Genomic DNA, 15,470 nt, shown 5'->3' on the forward strand with positions numbered 1-15,470 from the left:
CGCAATCGGTTCAGTGGGCTGAAGTCGCGACTAAATTGGCCACATGGTTGGATTTTGATTTAAAGCTTTCGTGACAGCAGGAATCCATACTCTTTGATTCTTTCGCTAAAGTCACGTAGGTAAAAAATAAAATAAATCTCGACGTTTCGGGCGCAACACAAGCGTCCATCATTAGGTGGGAAAGCGTGGTCTGCTGCTGAGGCAGAATGTTTAAGACTGTTTGAGAATGTTTAGGACTGTTTGAGTCTGCCTCAGCAACAGACCGTGCTTTCCCACCTGATGACGGATGCTTGTGTTGCGCCCGAAACGTCGAGATTTATTTTATTTTCTACCTACGCGACTTTACCGAAAGAACCAAAGGGTATGGTTGGTTTTACATGACAAACTCCCTCTCCCCTAATTGGTCACGTGTTGGTTTTACTTTAACAAACTCCCCTCTCTCTAATTGGTCACGTGTTGGTTTTACTTTGACAAACTCCCCTCTCTCTAATTGGTCACGTGTTGGTTTTACTTTGACAAACTCCCTCTCTCTAATTGGTCACGTGTTGGTTTTACTTTGACAAACTCCCCTCTCTCTAATTGGTCACGTGTTGGTTTTACTTTGACAAACTCCCTCTCTCTAATTGGTCACGTGTTGGTTTTACTTTGACAAACTCCCCTCTCTCTAATTGGTGACGTGTTGGTTTTACTTTGACAAACTCCCCTCTCTCTAATTGGTGACGTGTTGGTTTTACTTTGACAAACTCCCCTCTCTCTAATTGGTCACGTGTTGGTTTTACTTTAACAAACTCCCCTCTCTCTAATTGGTCACGTGTTGGTTTTACTTTGACAATCTCCCCTCTCTCTAATTGGTCACGTGTTGGTTTTAATTAACAAACTCCCCTCTCTCTAATTGGTCACGTGTTGGTTTTACTTTGACAAACTCCCCTCTCTCTAATTGGTCACGTGTTGGTTTTAATTAACAAACTCCCCTCTCTCTAATTGGTCACGTGTTGGTTTTACTTTGACAATCTCCCCTCTCTCTAATTGGTCACGTGTTGGTTTTACTTTGACAAACTCCCCTCTCTCTAATTGGTCACGTGTTGGTTTTAATTAACAAACTCCCCTCTCTCTAATTGGTGACATGTTGGTTTTACTTTGACAATCTCCCCTCTCTCTAATTGGTCACGTGTTGGTTTTACTTTGACAAACTCCCCTCTCTCTAATTGGTCACGTGTTGGTTTTACTTTGACAATCTCCCTCTCTCTAATTGGTCACGTGTTGGTTTTAATTAACAATCTCCCTCTCTCTAATTGGTCACGTGTTGGTTTTAATTGACAATCTCCCCTCTCTCTAATTGGTGACGTGTTGGTTTTAATTGACAAACTCCCCTCTCTCTAATTGGTCACGTGTTGGTTTTACTTTGACAAACTCCCCTCTCTCTAATTGGTCACGTGTTGGTTTTACTTTGACAATCTCCCTCTCTCTAATTGGTCACGTGTTGGTTTTAATTGACAATCTCCCTCTCTCTAATTGGTCACGTGTTGGTTTTACTTGACAATCTCCCCTCTCTCTAATTGGTCACGTGTTGGTTTTACTTTAACAATCTCCCCTCTCTCTAATTGGTCACGTGTTGGTTTTACTTTAACAAACTCCCTCTCTCTAATTGGTGACATGTTGGTTTTAATTGACAATCTCCCTCTCTCTAATTGGTCACGTGTTGGTTTTACTTTGACAAACTCCCCTCTCTCTAATTGGTCACGTGTTGGTTTTACTTTGACAAACTCCCCTCTCTCTAATTGGTGACATGTTGGTTTTAATTGACAATCTCCCTCTCTCTAATTGGTCACGTGTTGGTTTTACTTTGACAAACTCCCCTCTCTCTAATTGGTCACGTGTTGGAGGGAGGCAAAGACAGATTTCTTTTTTAAATCTCGCTGCGCCCGAGGTGATGTTCGTCGACTTTAGAGAGAGAGAGAGAGAGCGAATCGGTTTGTATGAAGGGGAGGGAGGCAAACACAGGTTCTATTCTTTGTTTCTTTCGGTTAAGTCACGTCTAAAGATAAAATAATAAATTAAAATAATAGCATATTACGACGTTTCGTTGCAATCGAAACGTCGTAATATGCTATTATTTTAATTTATTATTTTATCTTTAGACGTGACTTAACCGAAAGAAACAAAGAATAATTCCTGCAGTCACGAAAGCTCCAAATTTAAGATTAAACACAGGTTTTGTTTGTTGTACACGATAATGAACGCACCAGGAAGTAGGCCTCGGCAAGGTAAGGTAAGTGTACCCTTTTTACCGGGTAAAAGGGTAAAGGTAAAGGTGTCGACATGCCAAGGGGTAAGTGTAAAGGGTAGGATCGTTGCTTTTTACCTTTTACCTTACCTGCTAAAGGGTAAAAGGTAGGGTAGAGTGATTGTATTGTGGTAAGGTAAAAGGTAGGGTAAAGGTAGGCTCGTTGTTTTTACACTTTTACCTTACCTTGCCGAGGCCTACCAGGAAGACACCACACACACACAGACAGGAGTTGGTGGCTCAATGAGACCCAGACAGAAGTTGGTGGGAATCATTGGTACACAGGCAGACGTTGCTAGATTAGTGATACAAAGACAAGTTGGTGGATCATAGAGACACATTCAGAAGTTACTGGATCATAGAGAAATAATACAGTGAGGGAAAAAAGTATTTGATCCCCTGCTGATTTTGTACGTTTGCTCACTGACAAAGAAATGATCAGTCTATAATTTTAATGGTAGGTTTATTTGAACAGTGAGAGACAGAATAACAACATCAACAACAAATCCAGAAAAACGCATGTCAAAAATGTTATAAATTGATTTGCATTTGAATGAGGGAAATAAGTATTTGACCCCCACTCAATCAGAAAGATTTCTGGCTCCAGGTGTCTTTTATACAGATAACGAGCTGAGATTAGGAGCACACTCTTAAAGGGAGTGCTCCTAATCTCAGCTTGTTACCTGTATTAAAGACACCTGTTCACAGAAGCAATCAATCAATCAGATTCCAAACTCTCCACCATGGCCAAGACCAAAGAGCTCTCCAAGGATGTCAGGGGCAAGATTGTAGACCTACACAAGGCTGGAATGGGCTACAAGACCATCGCCAAGCAGCTTGGTGAGAAGGTGACAACATTTGGTGCGATCATTCGCAAATGGAAGAAACACAAAAGAGCTGTCAATCTCCCTCGGCCTGGGGCTCCATGCAAGATCTCACCTCGTGGAGTGGCAATGATCATGAGAACGATAAGGAATCAGCCCAGAACTACACGGGAGGATCTTGTCAATGATCTCAAGGCAGCTTGGACCATAGTCACCAAGAAAACAGTTGGTAACACACTACGCCGTGAAGGATTGAAATCCTGCAGCGCCCGCAAGGTCACCCTGCTCAAGAAAGCACATATACATGCCCGTCTGAAGTTTGCCAATGAACATCTGAATGATTCAGAGGACAACTGGGTGAAAGTGTTGTGGTCAGATGAGACCAAAATGGAGCTCTTGGGCATCAACTCAATTCGCCGTGTTTGGAGGAAGAGGAATGCTGCCTATGACCCCAAGAACACCATCCCCACCGTCAAACATGGAGGTGGAAACATTATGCTTTGGGGGTGTTTTTCTGCTAAGGGGACAGGACAACTTCACTGCATCAAAGGGACGATGGACGGGGTCATGTACCGTCAAATATTGGGTGAGAACCTCCTTCCCTCAGCCAGGGCATTGAAAATGGGTCGTGGATGTGTATTCCAGCATGACAATGACCCAAAACACACGGCCAAGGAAAAGGAGTGGCTCAAGAAGAAGCACATTAAGGTCCTGGAGTGGCCTAGCCAGTCTCCAGACCTTAATCCCATAGAAAATCTGTGGAGGGAGCTGAAGGTTCGAGTTGCCAAACGTCAGCCTCGAAACCTTAATGACTTGGAGAAGATCTGCAAAGAGGAGTGGGACAAAATCCCTCCTGAAATGTGTGCAAACCTGGTGGCCAACTACAAGAAACGGCTGACCTCTGTGATTGCCAACAAGGGTTTTGCCACCAAGTACTAAGTCATGTTTTGCAGAGGGGTCAAATACTTATTTCCCTCATTAAAATGCAAATCAATTTATAACACTTTTGACATGCGCTTTTCTGGATTTTGTTGTTGTTATTCTGTCTCTCACTGTTCAAATACACCTACCATTAAAATTATAGACTGATCATTTCTTTGTCAGTGGGTAAACGTACAAAATCAGCAGGGGATCAAATACTTTTTTCCCTCACTGTAAAGTGTAAGGTCATAGATACAAACATACGTTGTTAGATCATTGAGACACAGGCAGAAGTTGTTTGATCATTGAGACACGGACAGAAGTTGTTAAATCACAGAGACACAGAGAGAAGTCTTTAGATCCTAGAGCCACAGACAAAAATTGGTGTATCATTAAGACCCAGTCAGACTTTGTTAGATCATTGAGACAGACAGAAGTTGGTGGACCATAGAGACACGGACAGACGTTGTTAGATCATTGAGACAGATGAAAGTTGGTGGATAATAGAAACACAGACAGAAGTTGTTGTTGGACCACCACGGATAATGAAATTCCTTACCAGACAACAACAGCCGCAGCAACAACAACAACAACAGCAGCAGCAGTACTCTCTGCTGTTGCTACTGCTGCTGCCTTTTATAAATCTGCCTCCTCCTGCTCCTCCATCCTCATCAACCTCCACCCCCTCCTCCTCCTCATCCCCTTCATTTCCCATCCGCGTCCCGTGAGAGAGAGAGAGAGCGTGAGAGAGGCTCCCTGGGATCAAGGGAGTGGGATGCGTGGGGTCACCTTGGTGGGGTGTGGGGTGGTGGGGGTATGGGGGTGAGAGAGAGAGGGAGGGAGTCTATAGGGGATACTGGGAGATACCACTAAGTGATGATGATGATCCCGAGTGCTGTGCACACCGCCCGCACAGCGGATAATTGCGGCTAATTAGCGTCAATTAGTGGCGTGCAACTGGTCGAGCTATGATGGAGGAGGAGGGAGGGGAGATTGTGAAGGCGGGGAGGGGTAGATCGTAAATTGGTGGTTATTGGGTCCGACCGCTATGTGGGCTGTCCTAGACACCATGCATATAAGTCTGGATGATAGGGAAAAAATAACTAATTCATCTTTCCCTGCTCAATGGACAGGACGTCGAGGGCCTGTGGAATGGCCAGCGATAAGCCCCCAATTTCACACCACTGAGATTTTTTAAAATCTCTGGGGTCACTTGAAGGCGGCACTGGTCAAAGCATAGAACATTAAGAGTGTTGAACGTTTGCGTCCGCGCATTATTGACGCGCGTGACGCCATTACCCCCCGATACCATTTACTGTGCGCTTGCTGACTGAGCATCTCGTCTGGAGTTGTGTATCAGGAACAATGGTGGACACTATTTCGATTTAAAGCTTTCGTGACTGCAGGGATTCATCTTCTTGGTTCTTTCGGTAAAGTCACGTAGAAGGGAAATAATAAAATAATAAAAATAAAACATAATAAAATAATTCTCACGACGTTTCGGCCACAACGCAAGCAGCCGTCCTCAGGTGAAGGTCTGTCGGGGAGACAGCGTCTGAACCTGGTCTTCACTTGAGGACGGCTGCTTGCGTTGTGGCCGAAACGTCGTGAGAATTATTTTATTATGTTTAATTTTTATTATTTTATTATTTCCCTTCTACGTGACTTTACCGAAAGAACCAAGAAGATAAAAAAATCAGTTTAACACGTAGCAGGCTTTCGCGACCAATGTTATTCATAATCAACGTTTTTGGGTTTAGATCGCGTTATTTATAAATGCGTCGTAACCCTCCACCACCCGACACGGCCAATCAGTAAAAATGTGTCACGTTGACAAAAGACAAATAGTTCACTGATTTAGCCCACCGGTGTGTTGAAGCCACAACATTTACAATTTGAGTAGCACGACGTTTCGCTGGTAATTGCATCCAGCTGGCGATTTGCCCGATGATGCTGGATGCAATTACCAGCGAAACGTCGCACTCAAATTGTAAATGTTGTGGTTTCACGCTTCAACACACCGGTGGGCTAAAGCAGTGAACTATTTGTCTTTTGTCAACGTGACACATTTTTACTGATTGGCCGTGTCGGGTGGTGGAGGGTTACGACACACTTACAAATAACGCGATCTAAACCCAAAAACGTTGATTATGAAGAAAAAAAATGGGGGACACATTGCGCACGTTTCTGTGAATACAAGCGTTTTCATTGCCTTTTTAGTTTTCTTTGTTCCTATGATTCCAGAATTATGGGACAATCTGTATATGTATAACTCGCATCATCGGACCTCTTTTCCAGCATCGAAGTGGAACAACTCTGACGACGATGCTTTAAGAGACACTTTTACTTGGACACAGCCACAAATAAAGGACCCTAAGCTCCGTGCCCTGTCTTCCAGCTTGTAACGTCCTCCGAACGTTCACACTCCTCGTCCTCTGTCCCACCTTTTATATTCCTAGGGCCCCTTTTCTCGAACCTTCTTGTCCTTGTTTTTGGTTCTTTCGGTAAAGTCACGTAGAAGGGAAATAATAAAATAAAACAATCAAATTCTCACGCCGTTTCGATTGCAACATAAGCAATCGAAACGTCGTGAGAATTTTATTGTTTCATTTTTATTATTTTATTATTTCCCTTCTACGTGACTTTACCGAAAGAACCAAGAATATGACTCCCTGCAGTCACGAAAGCTTGAAATCTTCTTGTCCTTGTTTTTTTTACCTTCAGCCGATCCCCGTCCTTTGCCTCTGACGGATCATGTCTCTGTTTTCCGATCGATCTCGTTCAAACCATATTCCTCCAATCCAGTGGTGGCTCGTGACATTTCCACGAGGTGGGGCTGTTGCGAGTGACCTCTGAAAAGACGGTGTTCTAAATTAAGAAAAACCTTGTCGTGTTATTTGCCGTCCCGTGAAAGTGATATAAACTGTCTTATCTACCAACGGTGGGCATTTATGAACAATACGACAACAAGACAACAAAGCACTGAAATGATGTCCCCATGACACACCACACAACCCCTTTGACACTTCCAAAAGCCTAGAGTATGTAGGTCGTGACGAATATTTGCACAGTGCCACCTCGCGTTGTGACATCATCATTACAGCCATGGGCGCCTTTTTCACCGTACTGAATGGGTCTCAAACGGCGTGGCTGAAATGCTAGAAGCCAGAGGTCGCAATCGGGTACCCGATACCGAATCTTGATTGGAAGCTTTCGTGACTGCAGGAATCCATAATCATTGGTTCTTTCGGTAAAGTCACGTGGGTAGAAAAAATAATAGATCACGACGTTTCGATCGTTAATTTGGTGTGGTGGGGGGGGGGGCTTTAGGTGGGGTGGGGGGGAAATTAAACTCAGAAAAATCCTCTAACATCTTCAGCTAGCTCGTGCACGACGTCCCTCGGGTGGAGCGGTTCGGTCCGCAAAGTCAAAGTTCAAAGTTCATTTATTAGGTATAGCCCTGTGAGCCATTCGGCTCTTGAATCGGGTGCAACAGCAACAAACCAAAAAACAAAAACATGAACAAAAAAACATCTTAAAGTGACTATGTGCAAACAGAAAATCCAAGAAAAGACAGCAAAATATTGCAGAAAAAATCACCGTACACCAACCCTGTGGAAATATTCCAGTGGGATGCAAGTCAAACAACAACAACAACAACCACAAGACAACTTAGATTAAGGCCATCAGTCTAACTCTGTACTACAACAAACAAACATGGCCAAACCAATTTTTTTTTCGAAAATCACCAAAATAAAGCCATAAAAGCAATGAAACATTTTTCGATTTAAAGCTTTTGTGACTGCAGGGATTCATCTTCTTGGTTCTTTCGGTAAAGTCACGTAGAATGGAAATAATAAAATAATAAAAATAAAACATAATAAAATATTAATTATTTTATTATGTTTTATAAAATAATTTATATTTTATTATGTTTTATAAAATAATTTACATTTTATTATGTTTAATTTTTATTATTTTATTACTTCCATTCTACGTGACTTTACCGACAGAACCAAGAAGAGCAATGAAACAGTGGTCATCGGAACCATGACCGAATTTTCACAATAAACGACGTCAACAACATGTACTACCAAACTCTACAGCCATAGCTGTCTGCATGAGTCACTCCACAACAGCAGGATCATCAGTCGGAGTATCAACATGTTTCAATTCAAGACGCGCACGTGGTCGGTCACTCCAGACTGCAGAAGTCGCAAACGGGTTTTGATTCCATACCCGTAACCGTACCCGGCCGCACCAGGGTCGCAAACGGGTACCCGTACCCCTACCTGGCCGGGTACGGGTAGCCGAGTATCGGGTAGGCTACGGGTATCGGGTACCCGGTTGCGACCTCTGCTCAAGAGTCGGATTGCATCGCACGCGCCTGAGGCTTCCATCAACGGGATGTCTCTCGTGGCGAGCAAATTAAAGCGCTTTGTTCGTCCGCTCCTCCGAGGCTCACGTTACCACCACCGCCGCTGCCTGCTGCCTGCTGTCTTAGCCCTACCTGATGCCCAACAACAGAAACGACATCGCTTGCAATTTTTTTTTAGCACGTGGGGCGCTTTTCCGGCGTCTTTATTTTAACACAATCCCCCTCCCACCTCCCCCCTCCCCACCCGTTGGTTAGTAAAATTAGGGCTCTGGAAAGGGTCACTGCTGCTGTCTGTCAGCTCGATAAGTGTCCGAGATGTTGTCTACCTCGCCGGGCGTGCAGGAGGTCGTGGGTAAAGGTGCTGACTCCCTTATAACCGTGTGTGGACTAATCTCCATCTGTTCCATCTCACTCCGACAGCAGAGTGTGGACTAATCTCCATCTGTTCCATCTCACTCCTACAGCAGAGTGTGGACTAATCTCCATCTGTTCCATCTCACTCCTACAGCAGAGTGTGGACTAATCTCCATCTGTTCCATCTCATTCCTACAGCAGAGTGTGGACTAATCTCCATTTGTTGCATCTCACTCTTACAGCAGAGTGTATGGACTAATCTCCATCTGTTCCATTTTACTCCCATCTACCCGTGGGTGGACTAATCTCCATCTGTTCCATCTCACTCCCTTCTACCCGTGGGTGGACTAATCTCCATCTGTTCTATCTCACTCCTACAGCAGAGTGTGGACTAATCTCCATCTGTTCCATCTCATTCCTACAGCAGAGTGTGGACTAATCTCCATCTGTTCTATCTCACTCCCTTATACCTGTGGGTGGACTAATCTCCATCTGTTCCATCTCACTCCCTTATACCTGTGGGTGGACTAATCTCCATCTGTTCCATCTCACTCTCTTCTATCCGTGGATGGACTAATCTCCATTTGTTCCATCTCACTCCCTTATACCTGTGTGTGGACTAATCTCCATCTGTTCCATCTCACTCCCTTATACCTGTGGGTGGACTAATCTCCATCTGTTCCATCTCACTCCCTTCTACCCGTGGGTGGACTAATCTCCATCTGTTCCATCTCACTCCCTTATACCTGTGGGTGGACTAATCTCCATCTGTTCCATCTCACTTCCTTATACCTGTGGGTGGACTAATCTCCATCTGTTCCATCTCACTCCCTTATACCTGTGGGTGGACTAATTTCCATCTGTTCCATCTCACTCCCTTATACCTGTGGGTGGACTAATCTCCATCTGTTCCATCTCACTCCCTTATACCTGTGGGTGGACTAATTTCCATCTGTTCCATCTCACTCCCTTATACCTGTGGGTGGACTAATCTCCATCTGTTCCATCTCACTATCTTCTACCAGTGGGTGGACTAATCTCCAACCCGACGGAGGCTGCCCTCGACTCGGGCTTCCGTTATCAATAAAAATAATCCACGTCAGGGATGTCGAGTGGCAACGCGGTGCCCCGAACGCCGCCAATACCTTCGACCAATCCGAAATCTCCACTTTGCTCGACAGAACCGCTTTGATATACTACGACAATAATAATAATCATACGCGTGTATATATATAGATCATATAGATGGGTGTGTTTTAATGTGAACACTGAGGAAGCGTACCATACGCGAATCATCGATAATACATCGAATTATGAAATGCGCGTTCACAGAGAACTGAATAAATACGTGAAGTTGACACCGTGACCACAATAGACCGCGTGCTTTGATACAATTGACCACGTGGTTTGATGCAAATGACCACGTGCTTTTATACAGTTGATCACGTGCTTTGATGCAATTGATCACGTGATTTTATGCGAATGATCACGTGCTTTGATACAATTGACCAAGTACTTTGATAATTCAATTCCGTCGATTGCGTGAGAGTGTGTGTGTGTGGTGCAGCAACACCAGTGACGATTATTTGAACCGGTCCTGGGCCTCCCCTAGGTCGACTCAGCCTCAAATGAGTACCTGGTGCGGTGTGTAAACATCGCCACTGGGGAGACAAAGGCGGCCGGGAGTGGTGCTGGTCACTCACTCCCTCATGTACCGTGCCGGCCTTCATAGGTGCTCGCTAACAGCACTTGCCCAAACAGTTTGTTAAGGCTATACGGGGGATCTTTGTTTTTATATCTGTAAATATATTATGTAACACCAGTTGACGATTGTCTGAACCGGTCCTGGGCCTCCCCTAGGTCGGCTCGGCCTCAAATGAGTTCCCGGTGCGATGTGTAAACATCATCGCCACTGGGGGAGACAAAGGCGGTCGGGCGTGGTGCTGGCCACCCACCCACTTTGTCTCAGTTTGTACTGCGTGGGTGAATTGGACGTGTCCTTTGTGCGAGTGAGGTGTGTTTTGTGTATGAGTTCAGGTACTCGTGTGTGTGATGTGTGAGGCATGTATGGTTGGCTACGTGCGGTGCGTGAAGTGTGTGTTGGAGAGAGAAAGGTGAGGGAGCCGCGCGTGTGTGTGCGTGTGTACACACAAGGTGTGTGTACATGTGTGCGACGCCGAGGTGTTAATCCAACGTCGAAGTCGAGCCGTGCCTCTGATGTCACACGATATGAACCTGACGTGTGCAGACGACGCGGTGACGTCACAGTGCAATGGACGATTAATTTGCCCTGCCCCTGGCCCTGCTTGGCCCCGAGCCAGTTTAAGACGTCTTCTTGTGATGCAAAGCGTGCTCATCAGGGTTTGGTTCTGGCACAGCTTAGGCAGACATCCAGTTGAACAAACAACAATCGTACCGTGCTGTCTCGGCTCAGATGTGCCTGTGGGGAGAAAGCAAACAAAGAAAAAACACCCGAACGGTGCTGACTTGGCTCGGATATGCCAGTGGAAAAAAACACCCATACTGTGCTGGCTCGGCTCGGATGTGCCAGTGGGGGGGGGAACACCCAAACCGTGCTAGCTCAGCACGGATGTGCCAGTGGAGAAAAACAACCCACCCGTACCGTGCCGGGTCACGGCACCGCTAGTGCCCTTCGTCGCCTGGCGTCACGGAGTCGCGTCCAAATTTGCAGAACAGGATCCTGAGCATGGCCTTGCGGATCTCTTTGGTCCGCACCCCGTAGATGATGGGGTTGAGCGCCGGCGGGGCGAGGTAGAAGAGCCCTCCGAGGAGTTGGCGAGCGGCGTCCGGGATGGGCAGGTACTTGTCCACGCGATTGTAGGTGACCAGGAAGAGGACGGGAAGGTAGAAGACTGCGAGCACGAGAAGGTGGGTGACGCACGTCTGCATGGCCTTCTGATGGCCCTTGCTGGCCGCCGTGTCCCTGCTCGTTCCGCGGAAGCGGCACTCGTAGATGATGCTCGCGTAAGAGAACGAGACGGCGGCCAGCGACAGGCCCACCGTGGAGGTGGTGAGCACGAGGCCGTACACGTTGTTGGCCGTGCCGTCGCTGCACGCAAAGTTCAGAAGCTGCGCGGGCGGGCGGGCAGATGGGCAGAATCAGAATATGTATTCTACTCGTTCTTAAAGGGCTGGCTGTCTTTGCCAGGCCCAAAAAATAGTTGTTCAGTAAATATAACAATGGATCCCATTTCGATTTAAAGCTTTCGTGACCGCAGAGATTCATCTTCTTGGTTATATCGGTAAAGTCACGTAGAATGGAAGTAATAAAATAATAAAAATAAAAAAACATAATAAAATAATTCTCACGACGTTTCGGCCACAACGCAAGCAGACAGAGTCTTCTCGACAGACCTGTTCTTCACCTGAGGACGGCTGCTTGCGTTGTGGCCAAAACGTCGTGAGAATTATTTTATTATGTTAAATTTTTATTATTTTATTATTTCACTTCTACGTGACTTTACCGAAAGAACCAAGAAGATGAATACCTGCAGTCACGAAAGCTTTAAATCGAAATTTAGTGTTTCCATTGTTTAAGTTGCATGTAGTGTACCATGTACCGTCTGTAATATTTGACAATGAAATCAAGCGTAGCTACTTTTTTTCCTCACTCGCTACAGGTTGCCGATCGCCCGTCCTGGTTACAGCCTTCGGAGCGGTTTCACCGCATAACGTTGGAAGCAGAATTGCGTCGGTGGCGGATAACCGGTCAAGCTTTGCCATTCGGCGCTTTTGCCACCTGGTGGTTGCTCAATGTACCGTGCTGGCACGGCTCGGATGTGCCAGTGGTAAAAAAAAAAACACCCGTACCATGCTGGCACGGCTCGGATGTGCCAGTGGTAGTAAAAAAAAAGACACCCATACCATGCTGGCACAGCTTGATTGTGCCAGTGATAGTAAAAAAAAACACCCGTACCATGCTGGCACGGCTCGAATGTGCCAGTGGTAGTAAAAAAAAAACCACCCGTACCATGCTGGCACGGCTCGGATGTGCCAGTGGTAGTAATAAAAAAACACCCGTACCATCCTGGCACGGCTCGGATGTGCCAGTGGTAGTAAGAAAAAAACACCCGTACCATGCTGGCACGGCTCGAATGTGCCAGTGTAAGAAAAAAAAATACCCGTACCATGCCGGCTTGACTAGGATGTGCCAGTGGAAAAAAATAAAAATCCGAAGTGTGCTGGCTCGGCTCGGAAGTGCCAGTGGAAAGCATCGTTTCCTTTGGGCACACACTCACGCGGACTCCTCCGCTCACCTGCACGTTGTCGCACTGCGCCGCGTACACGGCCTTGGGTCTGTCGCAGTTGTAGAAGTTGAGCCTCGAGGTGAGGATGAGCAGCACGGAGACGAGCAGCGCCGACACGACCACTACGGCCGCGTTGGCCGCGGCCGCACGCCCGTTCGTCACGACCGCGTGGTAGTGCAGCGGCCTGCAGATGGCCGCGTAGCGGTCGAGCGCCATAGCCGTGAGCACGTAGCACTCGAGCGCGCGGTAGAACTGGATGGCGAGCATCTGGGTGATGCACTCGCCCACCGAGATGAAGTTGGGCGCCACCAGGTCGTGCATGATGCGCGGCAGCGTGGCGGAGCAGCCGACGACGTCGCTGATGGCCAGGTTGGCGAGCAGGATGAACATGGGCCTGTGGAGGCGTACGTCGCGGTAGATGGCAGCGCACAGCAGCAGGTTGCCGACGAGCGCCACGGAGTAGAAGAAGAGGACGACAGTGAAGACGAGCGGCCGCGTGCCGGCCGGCTCACGCAGCAGACCGGCGATCAAGATGAGCGTGCTGGAGACGGAAGATGATGAAGATGAGTTCGAGTCCATGGTGGTGGTGATAGAGTTCCACGTACTTAGAGTGGTGGTGGTGAGTGATGGATAAAGAGCAGAGATGCTGGGCGAGGTGGTGGTGGTGGTGATGGTGGTGGTTGGTTGATGGATAAATGTATTATTTTATCTTTATACGTGACTTTACCGAAAGAACCAAAGAGTAATTCCTGCAGTCACGAAAGCTCCAAATTAAGTTTGATTAGCAATGCGTGGTGAGGTGGTGGTGGTGATGATAGGTGGATGGATGGTGGTGATAGTGACGGTAGCGGTCGTTATGGCAACGTTGGTGATGGTGGGATCGTCAGGGGTCTCGTTGGTGGGTGGTGATGGAGATTAGCGAGACGGAGAAAGGTGGTTGCGGTGGTGGTTGTGGTGGTGGTTGTGGTGGTGCTTGTAGTGGTTTTTGTGGGGCAGCTGTCTCTGAGGTGCCCAGACTCACAACACACACTATGATCCTTCGGTCTTCACCACCACTATCATAGTCATCATCGAGGTGCCCAGACTCACAACACACACTATGATCCTTCGGTCTTCACCACCACTATCATAGTCATCATCATCATCATCACCACGGGTCACCTCTCATTGGCTTTCAGAGGGATATTTGGAGAATTCTTCCATTCAATGTCATCCCGAGATGGACATATCTTGTGCACTTTATTCATGTGCCGTGAAGATGGGCAATTGCCCGAAACGTCGCCTAAAAATCCCGTTCCTTTTCAGGTCACGCACCGTGTGATTAATGAAGGGATTGGGTTCTTGACCAACTTGAAAGCTCGCAAAAAAACATCCTCCGAGGTTGGTGAGAAATCTGAATAGAATCAAAAAACCATCATCATCACCATCATCATCATCATCACAATATTTGTTACACGTGGATCACCATCATCATCATTACCATCACAAGATCTGTTACGCGTGGATCACCATCATCATCATCATCATCCCCATCATAAGATCTGTTACACCTGGATCACCATCATCATCATCACCATCATAACGATCACCATCAGAAGATGTTGGTAATTATGATAATGATTTCTGAGCTCAAGATGACGTGGTGAAGGTTGATAATGATTCTCTCAGATCCATCCTTGATGCCTTGGACCCACTTAAATCCGAGGAAATATATACTGATCAATCTGCGCCTTGGTTTCGTGATGGGCTTCACTCCTTGAAGGTAACCGTGCGAAAATTGGAGCGGACTTGAATGAAATCCGGTCTTAGAGTCAATTTGCAGATTTTTAGAAACATCATCAGTCAATTCACGCCTTACACCAGGCTAGGGCGTGTTTCTTCTCAAATCTAATTGCGAACAATGTTCATAACCCAACAGCACTTTTTTGCTGCATTTGATCGGATGATAAAGCCACCATCTCAGCCATCCTCTTCCCAATCCAAAGATAAACGCGATACATTTATCAAATTCTTCTTGGATAGAATGTATAACATCCGACACCGAATTACCCCAATCTTCTTCGCCTGCCCCTATTTCAAAAATTTCCCCGCTATCCCTGAGGACTCTATTATTTTATTTTTTCAAGGTTGCCCTATCAACCATTTCTGGTTTGGTGGCTCAGTCCCGATCCACCTTTTGTTTGCTCGATTCCTTGCCCAACCAAATTAATTCGATAACTTTTCCATTTACTCTGCCCATTTGAAACCAACATTTTTAATCAATCTGTCAACTCTGGAATTGTGCCTTCCACCTTCAAACGTGCAGCTGTCAACCCTCATCGGCCTTGATTCTGAGGTTCCAAATAACATCTCCAACCTACCCTTCCTACCCGCGGTCCTTGAACGCCTGGCTACCTTGCAGTTGAACCACCGTTTGTCCCCTCACGAGTTGGTGGATCCAT

General features: G+C 46.4%; 1 protein-coding gene across 1 annotated transcript; it reads right to left on the minus strand.

Moving 5' to 3' along the window:
• Positions 1 to 11,404: 11,404 nt before the first annotated feature.
• On the minus strand, positions 11,405 to 13,608 carry LOC144737234 (olfactory receptor 8H2-like). Its single transcript, XM_078619955.1, has 2 exons — positions 13,039 to 13,608; positions 11,405 to 11,851 (listed from the first exon to the last, which is right to left on the minus strand). The coding sequence occupies exons 1-2, from the start codon at positions 13,606 to 13,608 to the stop codon at positions 11,405 to 11,407; spliced, it is 1,017 nt and encodes a 338-aa protein (XP_078476081.1).
• Positions 13,609 to 15,470: the final 1,862 nt, after the last annotated feature.

Source organism: Lampetra planeri, chromosome 66, assembly GCF_965212315.1.
Source record: "Lampetra planeri chromosome 66, kcLamPlan1.2.h2, whole genome shotgun sequence".
Classification (NCBI taxonomy): domain Eukaryota; kingdom Metazoa; phylum Chordata; class Hyperoartia; order Petromyzontiformes; family Petromyzontidae; genus Lampetra; species Lampetra planeri.

Excerpts from the sequence above, each read along its gene's own strand:
- LOC144737234 (XM_078619955.1), bottom strand. The coding sequence starts at position 13,608 with ATGGACTCGAACTCATCTTCATCATCTTCCGTCTCCAGCACGCTCATC. Across the intron at positions 11,852-13,038 it reads CGCAGTGCGACAACGTGCAG|CTTCTGAACTTTGCGTGCAG; the intron begins GTGAGCGGAGGA and ends CCGCCCGCGCAG.